Genomic DNA, 24,161 nt, shown 5'->3' with positions numbered 1-24,161 from the left:
TATACTTGCACCTCATCATCAAGATTAGATAGTATTGTGTGCCCTTCCAGATGCACTCATACATATTTAATGTTCTTTAATTGCTTCAAACTGAAAATTTAATGAATTACATTTGCGCAGTTCATATATGTAGGAGAGAAGCCTGAAAGATGCCCGGCGTAGACTTCAAGGGACAAGTCAAATTACTGTACTTTTGCCCAGAATGTATCCGTCACTATGTTTTGTAATTAATGCCTTAAAAGTGCTATGATGCTAATTTTTTTTTTCATTTAAGTTCTTAGCACTGTAATTTAGATATAAGTTATTTTCACACTCTCATATAGTCAGTTATTTTTTCTCTTATTCATGTTGGCTTCTACGCGGCAAAGGGCAAAGAGAAGTCACTCTAAGGCAACAAATATTGGCAAGGAAACCTGAGGGCCTGTTGTGTTTGAACTTGCTTTTAGATTTCTTTTTCAAACAAAAAACCCAAACAACAGCCTCTTTTTTTTTTTTTTTCTTTTAGTTGGCATTCATTTCATTTGTGTGATAAATAAACTTATAAATATTTTTAAGTTAATATTTAAACATTATTGCCATTTGCTTTTTTGGACCAGGAAAGGTACAAGAAACAGACTGTAATTTCTCATTGAATGAAGGCTCAGGCCACAACATTCCAGTTCTAACCTTCAAGGGAATGTTAATCTCCTGAAAATCTACTGGCAATTTAAAATATAAAATGTCTATCGTCTGTCTTTAGAGGAGATTATTGTGAGCTTTGTATTTGGGGCCAATTTTGGCTTATAAGCTTAGTACATGCACTTTAAACCTCTTACATTTTATTTTTTATACTTCAGTTAGCTTTTCTGAAACTGCAAGAACAGCCATGCTGGTTCCCAGTGACAGTACGGAGCTTAATGTCCTGTCTCCAAGGGGTCCTCAGGAATCAGTGCAAGTGCAGTTGCCCTAAATCTGGCAGTGGGACCAGGAGGAACCTGTCACAGGTTTTATTCAATTTTAGTTATAACACCAGGTTCACATCTTTTGTTTCAGTGGGGTTTAGATAGTCTTTGAAAGGGCTGAAAAACTGTAAACCATCAGAAACTAATTTCTTAAAACTGAAATCTGATGGGAAAATTTATATGGAAATAAAGGCTCTTGATGAATTGGGAAGTACTTTCCCTTAATTAATCTTATACAATGTGAAAAAATAGAGTATATAAAGAGGAAAATATGGAAGTTCACATAAGTTGTAACAGGCTTTTCAGCTACTGTGACTGTTGTACTAAAAGCCATTACGATGCCATGGTCCCAACCGCTAGTTTAATAAATTGCAGACAAACTTATTCACTCTATCATCTTTCATTTTAAGATTATTTCAAACTGCCCTGCAAAAGCTATCTATTAGGATCATTTTATTTGGTTCTGAAATCTAGTAACCTTAAAGGTGGGATGACTTTTAGGGCAGTAGCTGAAAAAGCTGCAGGATCACTGCATGGCAGTTCAGATGTTTTCATTATACCAGCTGATGCAGCTGGGTTTGATTTCATACGCTATGAAAGTGAGTGGGTTAGGTATGTCATTATCCAACCAGTGTTGTCATTAGTTGCAGCTCATCTATCAAGACGGTTCCCTAACTGATCCATAAACAAAGATGGAGGTTTCCCAGAGCTGAAAAGTCCAATGATTTCCAAAATGCTTCTCTCCCCTTCCTCCAGGATTCACATACTCTGTCTCGGCCCCAGACCTGTTTGGTATGTTTTAAAGTTGCACCTTTGCTAGTGTTTCCTAACACTGTTGTGGAATCTGCTATGTTGAGTTTATGATTACCAGATGCGTGACTGCTATTACAGAGGGAACGCGAACTCCTACCTGTTGTTGGGAGTGAATTCACCATTGCATGTGGTGGTACACTGCTCCTGGTTCTGCTTTTCCTGCTCTCTCTTGCTTACTGACTTTTCTACCTTGTTGGAAACACACCAAATTTCTTAGGCTAGCAGAAAAGCCCAAAGTGTGTATGGGTAGCTTGAATGCTTTTTACAACAGCCTTTTATCAAAGGTATAGTCACTTAGGATTTACATGAGTGTGGTTTTAGCTGAGATCTGCATTGCTCAAATCCCAGTTTTTATTGTTTAAGAAAACTTCTGTGAGGGGTTGAAAAATCAAGGGAAATGGGAAGGAAAATGGCCGCATCTAAGCCCCACCTTCCAGTTTCACAAGTGAAATAGAGATGCGAGTACCTTGGATGCACGTGACAACAATTCTTTTTGCACTTGGCCCAGCTTTGCTTAACACTTCTACATGAAGTGTAAATGTGGAAAAGTGACTAAGATATGTTACCCTTTTATTATGGATGTCACAGCTCTCTTGCTCTGAAGCTATGAAAGAGGTTTTCATTCCCTGCAATAAATGTTTCTTGAGATGTTGAGAGTTGAGTTTTAATTTTTCAAAAACCAATTAGCTGATTAGTTTCTTGATTTGATGAAGCAAATGAGTAGTTGATTGTGTTTTCTTGGTAATGACTGAAGGTAGAAGCAGATTATCAATAATAATAGGTGAAATTTTAAATCTTGTTGAGCTACAAGATTTGTGATACATCTCCAGAGTTTGACAGTGAGCAGCCTCTGTTATCTTTTAACTTCTCCAAGTTTTCATGCTGCATGGAAAAAAACCAAACAGCTGTATAGCTGAAAGAAATAATAGTACCAAGCCTCGACAAATGAGTCCTTACTACAAGATTAACTAATCAGTGATTTTGGATGTGCGTGCTTATCATCTTATCTTGGTGCATCTTAATTTTGCTTGTTGTTCAGGGGCAGCAAGTACACTGCTTACCTAGGAGACACTGAAACTATGAAAGTAAGGGTGGAGTCAGTGTGTGATCGTATCCCAAAGAGCAGGAAGATAATTTGTTTATAAGATTGACCTGCTTTAGTAATATTAAAAACTTAATGAGGTGGAAATCATGGTTATATCATTTTCAGTAGTGTCTAATACAAGATTCTTCTCTCAGCCTACCAGAAGCATTAAAGAGATCGGAAATCAGTCAAAGAACGTGCTTTGTAATGGAGCCAGAATTTGTAGAAAGTGCATGATGTGCTGTTAAAACAGTAGTTTTCTGCTTAGTTACTGTTGAAGTAACTGAAAGTGATTTACAGAGGAGTCTGCTGAGCGCAGTAGTGGTGGAAGGTGAGCAACAGGCGCAGGTAGCCAGAAGGAAGGACTGAGACCTCCCTGTTTGGAAATAGCTGTTGGGTTGGTTCACCACATCTGCCAGAACTGTGCTGTCCCCTGTCTGCAGGATGCCTAGGTGAGGGATTTTAATGTTACCTTTGTGATGAAAATAATCAGACAAGGTGTCTTGTACATGACAAATGGGCTTTGAATCTTCTTTTCCTGTGAGATCACATGGCTTCAAGGAACTCTTGTATCCTGCCTGTGTGCTTTCTTAAATGTATTTCACAAAGAGGTTTAATGCAAGACCTTGAGTTCACTGGGCAATCAGGGGTGCAAAACCTGCCATCAGCATTCTCTCTCAAGAGATGGATTAAAAAACGTGCTAGAGACCATACTGTTCATATACAGAGTGCACATACCTTATGCTTTGCATAAGGGAGGTAGCATGCAAAAAACTCCTTCAGGAGTTGAGGAAAAGCAGGTCACTGCAATACAGAATGTTAATCACTAACCAGCCAGTCCAAGATAAAGTGGCTTGTTGAATACAGGATGTATGAAGAATATAATTTCATCTAAGCAAGCATGTATTGCATATTAATGATAGGTAAATTGTCTTTCAGGGTGTGGAGAGAAATTAAACACTAGCTTCTGAAACTTGTCTCTCTTCCTTCTACAAAATCACAGTTTAATGAGAGGGGTAGTTTTCAGAAGGATTTCAGTCTCATGTGACTGCCTGCTGTGACCAGTAATCTTGAGCTTTGGCTTGCTTTCTTGTGTTTCCACTAGCAAAAAGGTTATTACATTTTGTTAAAAAAAAGAAAAAAAAAGTCAATGCAAGAAACTCTTTTTATATTATTCGACAGTAGCAAGAAATCTGCAAGGTGCTGTGCCATAATTAAGATCTGCAGTCTTTGCCTGAGCAATTTTCAGTCTGAGTTTATAAGGTGCTGTAAGGTGAAAGAGCAAGTACAGGTGGCAGAGAAGGAAAGAGCAAAGATGAAGGAGGATGAGGATTATAATTAACATGATTAGACAGGAGAGTATTTTGGTGATTCAGCTGAGGTGTTGAAGCCTGCGTGGAGGTTATTCAGTGTAGCCCCTTGTCATCACAGCATGTCAGGGCGTTGCAGAGTGCCTGCTGGGTGTGATTACTGTGTCACGTTTGTAAGTATCGGCACTTGGGTGCACTTTCCAGGTTCAGCATCAGTGTAAGAACATAGGACTGGACTTGTTTGTGTCAAGGCCCCCATGTCTGTAGTGACTTTGATTACAAGTGGCTGTGTGCTCTTTTTTATATCTAACTCCATTTGTCATTGGGTGGGTATCTTGGATGGTTGTCAGTGCTACTGATGCTTTTATTTTGTTTTCTCCACTTCAGTGCCTGAGAATTCTCATACATTGCAAATATCCTTATTACTCATGGTATATATCTCTTTCCGTAGTATCATTTGGAAGAGTTGGGCTTTCCAGCTGACTGGGAGCCTGTGGGGAAGGATAAGCCCTTTTCTGTATGGTCGCACCTAAATTATTTTTGGTGGGACTTGAATGTCTCAAAGCAGGTGCCCCAGGACTGACAGCTGGCATGGCATGCTGCAGTATCAGACCAGTGGCTGGGGAAAATGTGCTGCAGATGGTGGGGGCAGCTTTCCCTCTAAGCCTGTGAGACATTGAGAGAGCAGTAAGAATTGCTGTCAAAGTGGTACCATGCCTAATGGTTCTTTCCCCAGAAGAAATTTCATACTGCCTTGTATATGCTGATTGTCCTTCAGTAAAACCTAAGTGCTCTTTCTTTTTTTGAAAAGAGTGTATGCTTTAAAGCTGGACAGGATCCATCCCATCAGAATATCTCTAGAAGTGGAATTTGGCAATAGTCCTGTTTCTATTCTCTAGCTGATGGGTGGCTGTCAGACTGCATGAATAAATTTGGTGTCTGGAGGAAGTAATGGTGTATATAAACCTAGTGCTTTAGGAGCAGCACTTGACACTTTCTCATTTCTTTATAGAGCTTGATCTGCATACAAAATGTGTGGTGGATGTGGATGCAAACAAGGTTATTCTTCATCCTGTAAACACCAACCTTTCAAAAGGAGATGCCAGGTAAGGTTTTCGAATACGGAAAGTCAGGTTTCATAAACTAAATATGAGGCTAGTAACAAGGACATGTAGACCTTGATAGAGGGCTTTCAGTTTAAAAAATAATATATTATTCTTTCTGCAAAGTAATTGCCATCATCTATAAAGTAAGGCTGATTTTACCACACGGGGAAGATGCTTTGAAAACGTAGTGCTTACTGCATTTGCTTCCTGCTCTAACCATCGTGTTAGCAATTAATGGGTCTGTGAACTGTTGCACTTCTTCTCACGTGCTGTTATGGAACATGAGAAATTTAAATCTGCAAAATAATTTGAGCGGGCCACAGTTTGTCATTTTGGAATGAAATTAATTTTGACAATTATTTTCTTATAATGAGCTTGTATTCATTGCATAAGAAGGGGAATGGGAAAATGCTGGAGAGGTGTAGCTCTAGAAGTATCTTGACAGTGGGGCATTACAAGCATCGAAAGTACTTGGAAAGGTGTCTAAGGGTAGGGACCAATTTATGTCGGAACTGGCATAAATTTGTTAAACAACTGTGAAAGTGAAAAGTCCTGTAATAATTGATAGGTTAAGGCTGTGACTACTTAATTTATTCCTTGTTTGCAAGGGGAGGAAATGAAAAAATGTATGTGTGAAACAAAATAACGGGTGCAGGAAAAGGCAAAGCCCATTACCGGACATCTACAGTCAATTGTGATCTACTTTCTGGAAAAACAAAAGGAAGTGGTCTTAGGGGTGACAGAAAAAATCGGTTGAACACATAGAAGAGCTTTGTTTAAATGCAACATATCGTAGCTTTTCCATGTAAAGCTATACTGTATGTCAGTGGTTAGTAGAAGTATTCTTTACCTGATCTCTGGTAATTTAGACTTCTCAAACCCAAGTGGTAGTAAATGGAAAAGCAAAGAGATCATCAGGTGCAATATGTACTTTCTCTTGTCATCAGCTGCAAGACTTATTACAGATAGTGGGACTGGAGCTCTAGTAAGTTACTTAAAATCAAACAGGCTGTGTGTGGTGGGTTGTTTTTTGTTTGTATCAATATCTGCCTCCTCCAGAGACACGTGTATTGTTTAGTTGCCAAATACCTATGTTGCTTTGAGCCTTTAAAACTGCTAAAAATGGCAGGAGATTGAGATTCTCAGAAGCCTAGTCAGCCAGAGCTGTATTAAGAATGTTATTCATAGTTTCTCTAAAACATGGCAACCAATCAAATGCTGCATAGTTTATACTCCCTGATATATGTTTAAAAAACATTCATACTGCAGCCATGAGAGAATACATCATGCAAATCATGCCCCCTGGCAAGGGAGGAATCGGTTGGCAATTCCGTTGACATCCTAGACAAGATGGTGAGCCTAGTGTGAGAAACCAGCATGTCAGACCGAAGAATGCTTCATTTGCATTTTCACAAATACCCATTGCTAATCTAAGCAGGAAGCACAGTAAATTTATATGGGTGATTTAATGGCAGAGGGAAAAGTGGAGGCCCATTAATGGCACTAAAGTTTTGCCTGCAAACAGTGAGACAACATACCTCAAAAACATAGTTGGAGTAGTGAGGATTTGGAACAGGTCCTATCTAGCATGTAAAACCCTTGAGAGAGGCTGCCACTAAATTGTCATTTCTGCAGCTCCATCAGAGGAATCTTAAATATCAGCTCAAGGAAAAGGTTTGTTTTAGTTACGGTTCTTCTAAGTTTGGGGGTTAATTTATGCTCAGGATCTGTTTCTAAATCCAACAACAACTTTGCCTTGTACTGTAAAATCATTCATTTTGATTTCACACTTGTGTCTAAAGTGAGCTGAAGGAATTCTGGCAAATCTAGGGTGCTTTTAATTAAACATAGAAAAGTAAATAATACTGTAAATACACTCTTTAGACACTTGCAAAGCAGGGTAGGTTTGAAAATCTTAAGAACTTTGCTGCATTTGTCATTAAGATGCCAGCACTAGTTTAGGAACTGGGAAGAGAATTTTAGAAACAGAAATCTGTGCTGTCACATCCCCACTTGTCATGACTCAGCCGTGCTCTGGCAGGGAGTGACATTTTGGAAAACATCCAATGACTTTTGGAAATACACATGTTTTCCCACTTCCATCCTCTGGTAGAAACCATGTCTGGGAGATGGGTAGATGTAAATAAATAATTTCATGGGTGAATTAGCCTGTGTCACAGTTATGCATATTTGTCCTGTTTCCTGAAGGTGGTTCTGAAAGACCAGAGATCTGCATAACGTGTCTGACCATCTGCAAAAAAATCTCTGCCAGCAAAATCAGTTAAAAGGGCAACTACCTGACATACTGTCTTCAGTCGTCTCTGAGTTAAAGGCTTTGGAGTTTCTAAGTGATAGACCCACCTCTCCTTCTCATTTCCCATGGGACCTGGGAATGAATGTGTACAGAAAAAGTCAGAAATGTCCACTCTTTCAGTATTTCCTATTTTGACAGACACTCAGGTTGAGGTGTGCGGGACCTGACTTTCAGAGGTAGCAAATTGTGTTGCTGTAAATACCACTGAAGCTTTTTCAGGTTTTCAGAAAAAGAGCGTCTCTAGCTGTTTCAAGTTTTGCATTAAAAATTAAGAAGTGTTTTGAAAATCCAAGTGATAACAGATTGACCTGCTTGAGGGTTAATAAATGCTATGATACATTTGCTCTCAAAAGAAAATATGTCTCTTGTCATACAACTTCAAAAATCTAGCATCCTCCTGTTATTCCTTAACCAAGAGATGACCTTTCCTGAGACGGAGAAACACAGCAATTATTGAGCAATCCTTAATAGTGTTGTGGAGGTTTCAGTAATCTGATCGCATATAAAAGATCAATTTTAAAATCTAATGGATGACCTCCAGGCTGGGTAGGCTTTGTTACTAACCTTGGGCTATTGGGGGGTGGGTTCAGTTGAGTGGTAGTTTCTTGTATTAAAATGAAGATTACGCTGTGTGGAAATCATCAACCTGTTCTTTAGTTGCTTTCACAGAACTGTTTGCTACAGAGCCTTGAGTTTTGTCACTACTTTTCCTAAGTGACCTCTTTAAATCAAAATCTTCCCCCTCAAGGATGTGTGAACCTCCAGGGATTTGTGGTAAATGAATAGTATCATTAGCATGACTTGTCAACTTTTTTGTTTGCCTTATGTAGTTGTCTGTTCTCTCTGTTGCAAAGGTCAAGGCTAAAGTTTCTTTATCAACACTGGATTTACTGTGTGGTGCAAAGCATTATTACTTGGTGGCTAGTGCTTGAAAGAGGGTGTGAACTCATCTTGATTGAAGTGAATAGATCAGTCCTAGGCAACAATTGGAATGTTTATAGGAATTAATATTTTGGAAAACCTCCAAATAGGCTCTAATTACTCTAGGTTCCTTTATAGCCTTTTTTTTTAAATATCTATTTACCAGTGCTGTCATTTTACATTTCCCAAACAAGACCTATTAAAAAGACTTGAAAAATTATTATTTTTGACAGGTCAGACAAAGGAGTTTTATTACGTGCTGCAGACATAACTGTAAATGAAGTATTTCTGAGTTTGTATCAGTTACAAGTTGTGTATTAGTCTGGCGCAGGCCTACGAATAAGCCATGATATTTGTAAAACAAAGCATTTATTTAATCTGCCCAACAAACCACTTTTGAGCCTTTTTTTTTTAAGAGAATATGCTTAAAAATGAAAGGAATGCTGACTTTTGTGTACTTCTGTCACAGTCTGTGGTTTATAGATGCTTTCTTGCTTGTTTTACAGAACAGTGAGATTTCAAAGACTGGCAATTTGATTTAAAAAAAAGATTTCAAAGGGTAAAAACTATTCCAAAGAATGAGTACAGCTAACTGAAGCTGACAAGTGTGCTAATCTAGGCTGAATTTCCCCTTTTCAGCTATTGTAATATCTTTATAATTAGTGCTTTGTAGTAGATATTTAAATAATTGAGTATCTTTTTATAAACATTTTTAAAATGTAGTTTGCTTTTAAGGTATCTATTCCTGGATTTAAACCAGTTTACTTTTGTATCCATACAGATAGCGTTTTTTGCTTATGAATTCATGATACTTAAACTCAATTTGATTGTTTTCTAAGGAGCTCTGCAAACTGAGAAGGTTTGTACTGTTATTTTAGACTTGAGGATTTTTGTAGCCTCACAACATCTGAGCTTGATTTCTGCTTTGATGAGGAACTGGATGAATCCCAAGTATATTTTACTTATAAAGGAATACTTTTATAACATTCTTCTACCATTCCAATTCCCATTTTCTTTCTGAGACAAGTGACAGCCCTGAAAAAGGTTGTGGGGAGAAATAATTTTGAACTACTGTCCTTGTAATTACAATGGGGTCACCTTTCAGAGCTGTAGGTAAATAATTACCTTGTCGCAGCTACTAATAATACTACTCACAAAAGGAAATTTCTTCCATAATGAACTTAAACATTGTTGAGAAAATTAAACCAATACTCACAGAATTTAGTGAAAAAGAACAATTAAAAAAATGATCCTACTTTATGCATTAAGTAGGTAATAAATTGCTGGTTTCAGATGAATGATGGACTTTAGGCAGCTGTTGGGTTGAAATAAACAGCCCAGTGTGTTAAAACTTTCTGTAGTTCATTTTTGGACTTAAAGGGTTTTTTTCTTTTTATAAAGCTGAAGAACCTTTTAAATCCTTTTGAAGAAGAAATGAAGATTAGGACCAAGACAGACAGAATGCTGTCAAAAATTTAGCTATTGAGAAAATCGTACCCAGAAAACACTTGCTGGAGTGTCAAGGACTAAGCAATGTTATTTCATTCATTTTGAAGGGTTAAGTGTGAAGTGGATGAATAATAACAAACACATTACTTCTGAATTAAAAAAAAAAAAAAAGGCTTGGAGGGGCTTACTAATTGTAAAACACTACTGCTGTGGCCCTGAGAATTAAAAGGTATCTATTGAGCCAAGCCTTGTATTCTACTTTAAGGTGAAAGTTTACAAAATGCCTAGATACTATGTTAAATAATAGCCAAAGAGCCCAGAGCTTTTGCCAAGCTCAGAAAGTGTATTTAGCCAGATTCTGTTTTCACTTATTCTTTGCTCAGTAACTAAATACTGGAACGCAGCATTCGTGCAAGCCCATGCAAACTCACTCTGCCTGCTCTCAGCCAGGAATCTTGTGATGATGTTGCCCAATGCGGAGGCAGCACCAGTGAGCGTGCTGAGGGGCAGGAGAAGCTCCTGCTTGGCACAGGACTTGGTCTGCACAGAGCACAGGTGAAGCTGGCTTTCATCTGGCTGCGATGTGTGTGTGACTCTTTAGAGTGAGTTGAGAACTTCCCTAAAAGCTGAAAATAAGTTAGGACTTACCAGCTCTTACTGTGTGAAGTATTAGCTGACTACATGGGAAATGCCTGAATAGCAAAGTAGTAAAACTTGCACATAAATTGATTTCTTCTGCAAAAGTTATAAATAGGGAGTGTGTTGGTTGGGGAAAAAGTACATTAACTAGTGGAAAACTTGCATTAACCAATTATAAATAAATAATCTCTTTGTGACATGAAGAAGCATATCAATTACTTGTACAACTCACTAAAATATGTGATATATATGGAATGGTAGGCAAAAATCCCAGTGAAAGGAAGATTTAGCAAAACTTCAAAATACTGTGATCCTGTTTATCAAAGTTATAGTATATTACAATTTTTGTACAATTAACTGATTCTCTGTATATCTTCTAGAACAGCATGCAGACAGTCAAGATGCTTAGAGAGGAAATGCTGATGTGATTATATAGGTGTTCTTATATGTTGTATAAACATATGTATAAATATGAACTGGAAAAGCTGACTGGTAGGAGTAACCAGGAGGACTTTGACTTTTAAAAATAATACATGACAGCAGCAGCACATCTTCTGCAAGTGAAGAACACTTCACTTTTTCTACCTAAGGAAAGAATGTATATAATCAGAAAATGAGGAAAATGTCTGAGGGCAATGCTATATATGCAGTTAATCTGCAGGACTCACCCCAAGAAAACACTGAGAGGCAATCACTGGTATATAGTCATGCAAAAATGCATGCGTTTTCTTGAAAATATACCAGGATCCTGCCTGGTGTTAGGTAAGAACTACTTGAGGAGCTGCATCATCTTAGACAGGGGTTTATGTATGTGTCCCCAGGTGCCTCATGCATTTTACTCAGAAGTATCAGCTGTTGGACACAGCCAGAAATGTAATATTGAGCTTGGTGGACCATTTGCATGATGTAGTACAGTTGCTATTTGACAGCAAAGCAATTTAAAGGAAGAAATATTACTGTCTTTTGAAGATGGGTGAAAACTAATTGCATTACATGCACCTTTGCTTCTCTGTGTCTTTCCTGGCATTGTGTTAATTCCTGCTGTGTTAAACTGCTTGGGATAGGAACAATTCAGATTAGGATGTGAGTGTGTGGAAACAACACTAACTGCATAGTTGGCTGTGTTACCTCCTTACACTAAGGGGGAATGGCTTGCTAGGCGGGTAAGGGTTCATGCTGAAGTATGAAACTTTAACTGAGAATGAAATTTCTAGGTTAGATGTTACTTCAGCTTTGTCTTACAGGGAGCAGAATTATGCAACATTTCAAAACGCAGAAATGTTCCAGGAAGTTGTGGGGGAAGGGAGAGACTGTGTATTCCCAAGACTGACAGCTGACATCCAGAAGAAAGGGAAGCTTGCCCCTCTTAACATACATACTGGTGTTTTGTGGGCACAAAGCAGCTCACAGAAGTTTGTGTTTGCAAAAATGTGCTATGAGATTTTCCTGTATTGCTTATTTTGCCTGTGTAGCTCTGTTGCATCTCTGTATACAGCTCTCACTTTGAGCATGACCTTGTTCTGTAAAATGGTGATGGTTTCTGATGAGCTCCCTCAAGTATGTATTGCTGCTTTTTATTGATCAGGTTACTGAACAGCCTAAGTAAGTGTGTGTGTGTGTGTGTGTGAATAAGCCTCACCTAAAGCAGAGTAATTTAAATGGTTGAATGAAATTATGATAAAGCCATTGCTTTTTCAGTCTATTATCAGAGTTATTTTCTAGGAAGTCATGTTATACTTACTATGGAGCATACTCTGTACATGTGCATTAAAGACTGCATCCAGCTGCTAGTCATCTGTGTTTTACTGAAAAATGTCTTCTGATATGAAAATTATATGTCTAAATAATTCTGATGAGTTGCTGCAGTACCTAGAAATAGTTCTCTTTCTTAAGTTTGAAGGTCATATGCTTGTCCTGGTAAGATCGTAAATCAAGGGAGAAGTTGAGACAGACAAAGGATGGAGACAGTGTTCGAGAACAACCCGGCTAGCACACAAGGCTCTGTTACTGTGTAACTCCTGAGTCTTTGGTTGCAGGAATGAGGGACTGTATTGCACAAGGAGGTGGATGCTTGCCATATAAAATACCTGTCTTGTGTAAAATTGAGAAGCAGAAGATCTGCTAGGAAAGAAGGGGCTTGCTGCACTTCAAGTTGTGCTTTTGAGGAAGTGTATTTGCTACAACTCACGTGCTTTGACTTGACTAAAAGTGAAAAAGCGAGATAGAAACCCTCCACCAATTCTTGTCATGGACAAAAAAGTTACCAGAACTTTGAACTGTGCTTGTGTGTTTAAAAAACACCTGTATCCTATTTTGTGGTGTTTGAGAAAATAAAATGGTGAGACTGTGTTAACAATTTTTTTATAGACAATTCTTTTCCCAGCAGTTGTCACACCTATTTATTTTTACCTTTTGATGGCTAACATAGCTGAGGCGAATTAGGATTATCTGTTATTTATAAACTTTTTGCCCATATTGTGAGTGAAAACACTAGAAGTGAAATCCTCTTGAAATGAGAACTGGGTGGCTGCACCACTGCTAGGAATCATCCTGGGCCACCTTGTATTCCTTAGCTGAACATGAAAGGAGCCTTTTTTGATCTTGTTGCGGATTTGACCAGGTTGGTGGTAACCTGCTGTATTTGAGGGAAAGAGTAAAGATAATAGATGAAGAATTAAATATGTTCACATGTCATGTGATCTGAAGTATAACCGTCAACTTCTGTTTCATGGATTCCTAACCTCTGGTAATTCTTCTTAAAACCTAATACATTTGTAAAGTACCCGCAACCTTAATTCTTCACGAAATTGAAGGCTTTTAATAGACTTTGTAATCTAGCAGCAGGTTCTGGAGTACCCTTAATGTTGATCGACCCGCTTGCAGACACTGTTTGGAGGTTGGTGGTGATAGTTGCTAAGCAGCCTGTCTTTCATGCAAACTTCTCTGGAGGTGGCAAAGGCTTCTGATTGTGAGTTATCTAGGGAGTGGACTTCTGCTGCAAATAGAAAGTAATTTGTAGTCCCTTCCCATTGCAAAGCAGTATCAGTAGTATCAGCCAGTTCCCAGAGATGCTTTTTGTGTTGCATTTTTTTAGAAAAACAAAAAAACCCCCTTTTTGTAGCATATTAAAGCTATAAGAATGAACATGTTAAATATTTGAGTGAATATAGCTCTTATTTCAGTCTCTATAGCAATTTTGAGAGAACTGTCAACAGTTTTGTTTTTAAAGCTAGCCTATATCTGAAGCTTAGATATCAGACCGTTTAGAGCTTCAAGGAGACTGTGATGTGTTAATCGTTTTCTTGACTTGTTAAATCCACAAGTTAAAACGGACAAATCCATTTGCTTTAAGAGAAGTTGATAGGAATTTGGCTGTCAGTCTTTTTCTGACTTCAGTTTCCATGGAGTTAGGATTTGACCTGGTGTTTTCCAGTCTAGCCCAATAGCTTTTTTACCTTTTCTGCAATGTAGTTTTATCTCCTATGGAAATAATTTAAAAAGGCATAGCATTATATTTGACCATGTTATTTATTTGAAATGGTAGAAATCAAGTAAAAACTTTTTGAAGGTATGAAAATAAGAAATGACACTAACAAATTACACTGTGGTAATCAGACAGCATGAACCAAATAAAACACTGGATAGGTAATGAAAACTAAGCTTTAAGTTTGAAACACTTGTTTCCTATGTTCATCTAATATGTTAACAGGACACTTAAAGACTTTAAAGTATATTTCCTGTTAACAAATCAAATCAAGAAAGACAGGGGACTGACCTTGTGGCCAGAAACTGTGGGGAGAAGTGAACAAGGATGGGGGGCAAGCTCAATCTTAAGATCTGCCTTCAATATTCTGAGTAAATGTTGCAGCTATGAGCACTTAGGTGAAATTATTCCAACTTAATTTTCAACTCTGAAGTAATAATGCTTCATGAGCTAAGACTATAAAATGGATTTAGTGGTCAGAATTATGTTGAATAACACCTGCAGGCTGAAGAATTATTCCAGTGGCTGAAGTTCCTGGGATCTGTGGAAGGTGATAGATCCAGTTCAGGACAGCTTTTAAAACCTCAGCATTGGAAAGTATTCGGAGTGTCGGCAAGTATCTTGCACCTTCAGTGAGATTTCATGCCTGTCAAGTAAGTTTGTATCAGTTTTGAGAACAGACCTTAACAAGATATATATAATACTATATTATATTTTATATATATATATAGAAAATGCATCTGTTTAAACTTCGTAGCTGCTTTAAACTAGCTTTTTGCCTACTAATTTTTTTTGAGGATATCTGAGATTAAACTCCAAAATCATGATCTCAGATAATGTGCTTATGAAATCAGAAAAATATGCAAGAGGATATTTCTTGCCATCTAACATGATTGTTCAGTAATAGCCAGAATAACTTTGTGCTGAACAACTTTAATGCTCTTCACTGCAGTCATTTTAGATTGTGCAAATGTATTCCTCAAGCTAATTTTTAATAAGACAATCTGAATGTTTGGAGTTGAGTAGCTGTGGCAGGACATGCTTTGCTCTCCTGAGAAGGTGGTTAAATGCCTCATGAGATCATAACATGTATACTTTTATGGTCAACTAGAATACATAGGTAGATCATATCACTGGCTAATGAATTCCTTAGGTTTTGGAAAATTAAATATAAAAAGTCAGGGTTTGTTTCCTGAATTATTTGTGGACTTACTCTGAAAAGTGAAGAAAAGAAGAAACCTTGTACCTCTTAATGTTCTTATATTCACTGTCCTGAGGAACTTTGAACAAGTTTTTGGAATTACTTGTGTACATCAGTTTGAAGTAACTTATCCTTTTTTCAGTTGCGATGGTAAATCTAGAATTAGAAGTTCAAAAGATGACACTGTTACACTTGATGCTCCATTACATTTAAGGGGGTTAGCCTGATTCTGCCATTATCTTAGAGCCCTGTAAAGTCAGAAATAACGCTACTGAATGTGGAAGAAATTGTTTTTGTGTATCTTTGTTTTCAAGCTCTTACAGTAAGGAGGGGATATTGCAAACACTGTAGCACCTCAAAATTTGCTTTTAATATTTGATACTCTTTTTACCTATTTTAATTTCAGGAGATGGGTAGGAGATAAAAGGACTGCTTTTTCTCCTCCTATGAGGAGGCATCAACGATAAACATCTTGTAGGTATTTTTGTTTTTTGTTTTCCATGAGCTAGGTCTGCTGGAATGCAGCATCTGCTGCTCTTGCATGGGCAGCACCCTTCCCTCTGGGTTGGAATGCCTGTCCTTCCTGGAAAGAAACTACAGAGGTATGGCTGCTTATGGCCTCGTCCTAAAAGGGGCACGAAATTTTTTGTTGTTGCGGCTTTAGAGGTACCAAACTACTCTTTCCTAGTTCTAATTTTACATTAAAATAATTTTTGCCTGTATCCATTATTTTGGTATGAAGCAGGACAAAATCTGATTGTACAAACTTTGGCTTCCTGTACACTGCTGTGGTATGAGTGTTGCATGTGCTTTAAAGTTCATGGCAGCTTTGATAAGCATATACCTACCACCTTATAAAAATGCAAAGCCTATATCTCATCAGTGCTCTTTTGAGGAAAGAAGTAATCAGGTTAAATAGTGATTTTTATTTTCTTTTTTTCTAAGTGAGTGTGAAGGAAGAGGGCTGGGCTTCAAAGATATCTGGGGAGAGAAAGGGTGGATTTATGGTAAGAGCAGTGGCTGCGTTAGGGGATTTAAGTTTTGCCTTAGCTCTACCATACACTTCTTCTGTGAATGTAGAATAATCACTTCAGGTTTTTTTCTTCCATTTCTAGTCTCTAAAATAAATCTAGCATTTTTTCCATTTTTTTTGGTTGATATCTAGTGCAGAAAGGGTTTTATTGTTTGGGGAGGGTGCATTTTGGTGGGTTGTTTGTATTTTCTTTTTTGTTGTTGTTGTCGTCTTGGTTTTTTGTGTGTGTTTGGGGTTTTTTGTAGTCTTTTTCTTAAGAAGGAAGTGTCCTGTGCTAGTGTATAATTAACTGGGTCATATAGCTCAGTGGGACCAGAACTTGGGGCCTCTATTGTGGTGGTGATGTAAGAAACCCTACATCTTAATGTGTGTTGTCTGAGGTTCTTAGACTAGTTCACTTACTTTCATTCTTAGCCTTTTGGAAAGTACAATATAATTTTCTTTCTTTTTCCTCGGGGTTTGCAGACTTCTGCCAGCATTTTGTTCCGCTCTTCAGCGGTTATAGCTCTACTTTCCTGACCAGACAAATGAAACGAAGAAACAGGATATAAGCCCAGTTTTTATACAAATAGTTCTTCAGTGATGAGCACTTTCAGCTCTCTGAATTTTTTCAAGCGTTATGTGCATGTTTATGATCTGAATTTTATTTATACTTGGTAAAAAATATAATTACTTACCAAAATGTTAATACAAATAACTGATCAAAAGTGACGTAAATCGTTTCATTTTTCTGTCCAGTCTTCTCCTTGTATGCAGTCTCTTTTCTCTGCTCTTCTGAGCTATGTGACTGGTATTTGTCACCAACCAGTCTTCATCTGATAGCCCATGTAGTTCTGGTTTCTTCCTGAAAAGGCAGCTAGAGATAATGATTTCACAGAGTTTGCAGCCATGGTACCATGGGAAGGGAGAATTGCAATGTGCTGAGCAGAAAGATAAACACTTCAGAGGTGTGAAGGAAAAAAAAATGAAGACAAAAAGAAAGACAAAGAAAAGACTTATGCAAATTCTGTGGCAGAGAAGAGAGAAATAGGAATTGTTTTGAGAGGAAGCAATTATCTGGTTGCTTTACTCATCTGCTGAAAGCACATATGTACCAGCTGAGAGTGACAAGCATCTCTGCTGGCTATCTTACTTGGTACCTGTCCTGCCCACAACAGCAAATAAGTTACGCTGTAATTTCATGCAAAAACCTTACGTCCGTGCTTTACTCCAGCCTATGCAACTGCTCTCTGCAAAGTTTTCACACATAATAATCGTCTTCCTGTTACCACTAAGATACCTTTCTTTGCTGCTGCTAAAAGTTTAATCAAATTGCAGGAAGAGCACTGGCAAGTCCTTTACAGCATACCCAATACAAGAATTATGCCAGATTAGCAGAACCATGGCAGGTTCACACTATAAGAGAGGAGTACGAGTGATACGGAGTAAGCATGCTTCTGCATGCTGAATTATTACTGCAGCACTTTGACATAGGTATGGAAGTAGGCGTGTGACAGTCCTCCATGACCCAATCTCTGGTGACAATAAACAGTCTTCTGGCTATGTAGTGAGGGGTTTTACTTGTGAAGGTGACACAAGGTGAAACTGATAGATCTCATTAGTATCATGTTATGTACATGCGGATACAGCTTCCTGTGACACAGCATTAGCCTTTTGAACTAGGAGTATTCTGTGCTTTGTAATCAAACATTTCCTCATACCTTTATTTTCTTTGTCTGTGTTTCTAGTCCCTGTTTACGTTTCTTAGGTGACACCTTCCTGGGTAAGGTCATGCCAGCAACACCCTTCCAGAAGACGTGCACACTCTGCACAGGCTGTTTTGCTGAGCAGGGAGATCAGCTGCCTGCCTCCAGGTTGGAGATTTTGGAGGCAGTGGAGTCCCAGAGTATTTTAGAATTGCTGTTGCAGTGGTAGCAGGCTTACTTACATCAGTCTTAAACATAGTAACGTACACATAGAGTCAGAGACTGGCTGAGGCTGTAAAGAACTTCTGGAGGTCATCTGGTCCAACCCTTCTGTTCAAGCAGGGTCTCCTAGAGCTGGTTGTCCAGGACTATGTCCAGGTGTGTTTTTAATATGTCCAAGAATAATTCATGTAGCTCATCATAAGTTGTTTGAATGCTGTTGAAGAGCAACCTTATTCAGGGTGGTAGAATTTTGAAAACTGCCTTACTGAGATTTGACCTCAAATCTGTACAAAAGTACAAAAAGTACTTACTGAGATTGAGTACTGAGGCAGTACTCAATATAAAGACTAGCTGTCGCGGTATAATTGTACCCATAACGAATACATTTGAAAGTGAGAGACAGGTTCATTTTCAAAGCAGTAATGATGTCAGCAGTTAACTGTAACTTGATTTGTGAGAGGCTACTGGCAAGATACGAATCTTACCTTTTAGTAAACTGTATTTAGCAGGACATCCATTTAGAAACTCAAAAAACTAATCACAATTATCAGATGTTTGTCTTGAATAATTGTTTCCTAAATGAAAACTTTAGAAAATGATACCTCGTGCTGGAATAGGACCTAAGGAAATTCCAATTCAAGCTGAATGCTTTTGCCTTGGTGCTGAGTGTCTCTTGTGTTTTAGCTGTGGGCTGCTTTGGTTTCTGTGTAAACAAGCTTTGAAGGATGTCAGAGGTTGAAGACTTCCAAAGCATTGGAGATAGGACATTGATCATTTGATGTTTTAATCATGTATATGACCAATGCCTTCTGTGGCAGTGATCCACGGAACCATCATGAAACCTGCTGGTTTTGAAATAGAGGCTGGGCAACACTGAATATTCTGGATCATGTGAGGTAACCCTGATGTTCAGAAAAGGTTGTGATTTCCTATAGGGTTAGGACTCAGGGGTCCTCAAACTTTTTAAACAGGGGGCTGGCGCGCGGATGAAGTGGCAGGCAGTCATCTGCGGCTGCTTGGTTTCCCCGCCCCAGCCCCCGGCGGGGGGGGGGGGGCGGGGCGGGCGTGGGGGTGGGGTGGGGTGGGGGTGTTCCTGTAAATACTGGGGGCCGGACTGAGGACCCTGGGGGGCCGTAACCAGCCAGCGGGCTGTAGTTTGAGGACCCCTGGACTGTAGGTGGAGCTGTGTTTTTTCTCCTTCATCAGTAAGTGTGAGTGTACCTTCATTTCTGGAGGGCAAAAATCAAGCTGTCTCAATTCTTGAATTTGATTAACTGTCCATCTGCTAAACCTAAATCATCTTCTGTGGCACCCAGTGAAAACAGCATGTAGTCTATCCTGATAAGAATGACTAGCTGGGAAATGGTTAGTACGGGTATCTTAAGTTCTGCTCATGAATTTCCTTGAAATGTTCTGATTGTAATGATGATATCATCAATGGTACTGCCTGGGTTAGGCATTAATGACAGGCATTCGAGTTTACCTTTCATATGGATATCTCACCTGCAAATCCATACTGCCCTGCTGTGTTCTCACTCATGATTTTGCCCTTGCCAGTGTGTCTGGGTTAATTCACATGATCCTTTGTCCTAAATCATCAAGGATTTTTGGTTTTCTTTTTTTCTTTCCTTCAGTCATTTGTTATTTGGGGAAGATCTTGCCTGACTTTGGAGTAATTCTGGGAGGGTCTTCATCACTTCAGTGATTACAACCTTTAGCAAAATTGGCCAGATGCAGTCCCAAGTTACCATGGATTTTGAAATACTTAACATTTTTCTTTGCATTTTCAACATTAACCGCTACTTGGATCCTTGAACGTTGACAATGGCAGATGTTGGTAAAGTGTTTAAATGATACAGTCACACAACTGGATCCTGCATAGGAAACAAAGGCGTCACCCTACATAACAGATTGAACAGCTTCCTTTGTATGAACAGCCAATCCAGAGATGATTTATACAGAAATTTACACTTCCCAATTTATGCTGGGATTACTGGACTAACTCCATCCTTAAAAAAGGCAGTTGGCCCCATAGCAGTTGCCTCTCATAGTCTCCAGAGACACACTTAGATCTTTATGCTGAGTATTGTATGGATGCTTGCAAAGTGAAGTCCATACCTCCCAAAGCTTGTAGTGTAAAAAACCTCTAAAGAAGTGTGTTGGAAAGGAGAAGCTATCATTCAAATATATTCGGTTAGACACTGTAGCTTAGGTAGAAAGAAGATTAGCGTTCAGGAGCCCATGGATTCTGTTCATGCCTGTGCCTTATACTTGCTCCAAATTTTGGCAGATACAATTCTGAAGACTTCATTGACACTAAGAAGTTTTAAAACTGTTGCCAAGTTGCATAAAAGTCATTAATCCTCACTTGTTGTTGGGGTTAATGCTTAGAAAGAGCTTGAGTCTTTAGGGAAAGTATTGAAGAAATCCACTCTTGTAGAAAAATGAAGTTATTTTTTATCACAAAAGAAACTAACTTGACAGCTTAGTCTGTCCTGGCATCTCTGCACCAACTAGAAACTATTTACAACATAATTGTGCTTTTCTCCTGCTGTTGTCCCCATCTGTATACGGTGGCTTATAAAATATTATTAAAAAATCAATGAAATATGTTTGTTTTGAAAATGATTATGATTGGGATTGTAATTGAAGTTTTTGAGCAAGTTTTTAATCTGTGCATTTGCACAAGAGTATAATGACATACAATGTGTTTATATTCAGATTTGAAAATCTATGTGAACTCAAAAAGGAAGAAAAATCTTACACTGAAACAGTTACTAAAGGGATTTTTAATTGTGATTTGAAAAATGCCATTTAAAGACCTTTTAAAACCTATTTTAAAATTCAGTTTCTTTTAGAAGGCAGTGACAAAGGCAAGTATGTGAAATTATTATCATAGCAGTACAGTATAAGACCTTTGTTCTTCCTTCAAAGGAAATCTCTATATTATTGTTAGAATTCCAAGTCATTGCAGCCTATTCTTATGCGAGTCTCTTGCCATTGATGCTTTGTAGGGAGTCTTTTTCATTGCTAAACCAACTGCATGTATTCAAATTACAGCTTCTCCTATAAGGCTCCTTTGTAGTATCAGTTAATACTAAACATTGTTAAGAAAAAAATCATACTGTCACTGCATCTGGATTTTGGGTGAGGGAGGATTTCCTCCATGCCTCAAACCCTCCTGTTTAAGGAGAGTGGCAGATGAGAAGGGACTCCAAAATGGCCTTCAAAACTAATTTTAAAGTGACTTTGTACTGTTGCCATGGTATTGTCTTTGACCAGCAAGAGCATGGCGACTGAGACGTGCTCTTAACACAAAGCAAACATGTCAAAATAGACAATGATCTGTTGCTACATGTTCTGTAGAGATAGAAGGCCTGTAGACATCACGAAGGATGAAGAAGTATCCATGGTAAACGTTTTCTGTACTTGCAAACCAGAGGCTGTTTCAGTAGGTGTCTCTCGTTCTTTCCCAGTCCTCTCCTTTCCCTTTCATCCAGGTGATGTGATGTGCAAACATGGCAAAGCAAACTGTTAGCTTGATCAGAGTGGAGTATATGTTTCTTTCTGTTGAGTCTGTGCATAAAGCCAAGTTATTTGAACTTGTGAAGATGTGGGAATTGGCAGACAGGGCACCAGATGGTGTTAATGTTTCTTGCTATCACTTATATCTTGCATAATTTCTGTTTCATACTGGCAGAATTTGGTTTTGGTGGGCCTAAGACAGTGGTGTGTACGTATGATGATGTAGACTCACTGCAGGGGTTGATAATGAATGATTTACAAAATTTGGAAGTAGTTTGGGGAGCACAGTTCTCATTCCTGCTGAAACAGTGTTCCTGTCTGGTAGATCAGTTTGCTGCAAAGGAAGCTGAGGTAGATTAATGACTAATTTTATGGGTTATAGTCACTGAATGCTGTAGAGTGCTTGTAACACCGCTCACTGGTGTGTGAGGCTGTGTTTGGGAGGCTTGTACATCGTCCAAACTTCAACGAAGGCAGATGGTCTCCTAAGTTTTTCATAGTGATGCTGGACAGGATGTCTGTTGAAGGATGGAAAGATTGGAGAGAATGCCCTTGTTAGACTTGGTCTCACCCAGCATGTCAGCAGTTCTCTGACACCTTGGTTTTGTCCATTCCCATGGTTCCTGGAATGTGCTGCACGCCCTGCGCTGACTGAGAAGTGTTTCTGTTGGGGGGCGTACATATACATACACATGCTATACCCCTCCAAATCCCTGTGTCACCTGCCATCTGCAGCCACTGCTTCACAGTGCATCCTGCAAATGTGACAGGCATAAGCTTCTGCTGTACTTGTGCCACTGAATGCACATTTCCCTATTTTTCTGAGTCGTCACTTTTTTTCTGTGTTTGTGTCTTGTCTTGAGTAGCACTTTTCCAGTCATGAACTGCTGAATGCAGGGTACTTATGCAAGTTCCAGAAGGCCAGCCCTGAACTTGAATGCTTGCTAGAAAGCATCAGAAAACAGCATCTGCTGTCTTCTTGGGTGAATCTCCCTTTTTGGAGGGCACAGTTTCTTTGGCCTGATGTACCTGCCTTATGTGACCACAAATACTATTAATGTTTTAGTAATTTTGAAGTATTGCACCACTATAGGATATTTTGCCAATAACTTGGAGTATTTCGTGGAGTCAGTGGAGAGAAATGAGTGTGTGACAGTTTTGTCTGTTGGCTGACGTTTCTCCCTGAAGCTATGAAATAGCTGCAAGTCTTGGAGTTTTATTTTAACTCTCCTGGAAGTTTCATCTTGCCGTTTAACCATTGAAACAATGCAGCCTCGGAGAAGTTCAAAGTGACTTCGCTTCCACACTAGTGAGATCCAGGCAGAGCAGGTTCCTTCCTGTAACTAAACGCTCACTTTCCATGTTTCCATGTTTCAAATGCTTTGTATTTAAAAGTATCTTTGTGAGAATCACCTATTAATTCTGTGTCCAGGAGTTAGACAGTGTGTATGATCCTCCTCGGTTGTGCTGCAGGGAAACCAAACTAGCCTTTCCACATTTGTAGAAAATTGGATGGGCTGGATTGGTTTTATGTGGATTTTTTTTAAATATTTCTATGTTTTATAGCTTCTTGTTTCTGGTAACTGTAGGCCTTGCACACAGAACCAACAATGTATGTAGTAGGTTTATCTTGTGAATCACTGCTTCAAATAGCTTGTTCTTTTTTATCAGGTTTTTAATTAGCAGTGATTCTGTTGCAGATGGAAATCTTATTTTTGATCATGTAAGTCTGCTTATTGCAGTAAAAAATTTACTGCTGGTAAGTACTGTGGTGTCAGCAACAAAGTAATGCTGGTTTAACATTGCTGACTTAAAACTGTGAATCCTGCAAGCTGAAAGGTAAATAGGGGGCAATTGAGTTGTTTGGAATGACAAGGATATTTTCTAGCAGCCTAGGTGATTAATTATTCTCTATTCTACCTTATCCCATGTGTTTACTCATGCTGTCTGCTAATCTGCTGGCACTTGAGACTGTTTTGATGCCATGGAGATATTGGCAGAGGACGATTGCTGCTCTCATTTGGGGTTCCCTATTTAAGTGGAGTGTTGGTGTTGCGGTTTTCTTGACAGAAATGTGAAGTGCATGGTAATAGACTAATGCTTCCTATTTAGCTAAAACCAAAAAGCAAGAAAGAATTTTGATTTCTGTCCTTTAGTATTTGACAATTAGGTTTTTTTGGTTTCTTTTGCAGAAGGCATTCTGTAAAAGCAAGACCGTTTTCTGTGCTGTAGCCTCACACACTTGCTTTTTGCTACAGCATTTTTCATTCTGGGATTTGATTTGAATCAGTCAGTAAAATATTTATTCCCATAATATAAAACAGATAGTCTTTGTTACAGTTTTATGTCAGTAGTATGAAATAGCTTTAGCTGCTTATCCTTTGTTTCTTAATTCTTTTGATTTGCTTGCTGATGTGGGGAGCTCATGGAAAGG

At 38.6% G+C, this 24,161-nt stretch overlaps 1 protein-coding gene across 5 annotated transcripts in view; it reads left to right on the top strand.

The window, feature by feature from the left end:
- Positions 1–24,161, top strand: part of KIF13B (kinesin family member 13B) — a 133,290-nt gene that overhangs the window by 5,302 nt on the left and 103,827 nt on the right. For all 5 annotated transcript variants that reach the window (XM_055810154.1, XM_055810152.1, XM_055810153.1 and 2 more), the window contains exon 2: positions 5,161–5,254. In XM_055810154.1, the coding sequence (XP_055666129.1) occupies positions 5,161–5,254 (94 nt within the window). The remainder of the gene's footprint in view (positions 1–5,160; positions 5,255–24,161) is intronic.

The sequence above is a fragment of the Falco peregrinus genome, chromosome 7, assembly GCF_023634155.1.
Source record: "Falco peregrinus isolate bFalPer1 chromosome 7, bFalPer1.pri, whole genome shotgun sequence".
NCBI lineage: Eukaryota > Metazoa > Chordata > Aves > Falconiformes > Falconidae > Falco > Falco peregrinus.
This window is presented reverse-complemented; position numbering and strand designations above follow the sequence as displayed.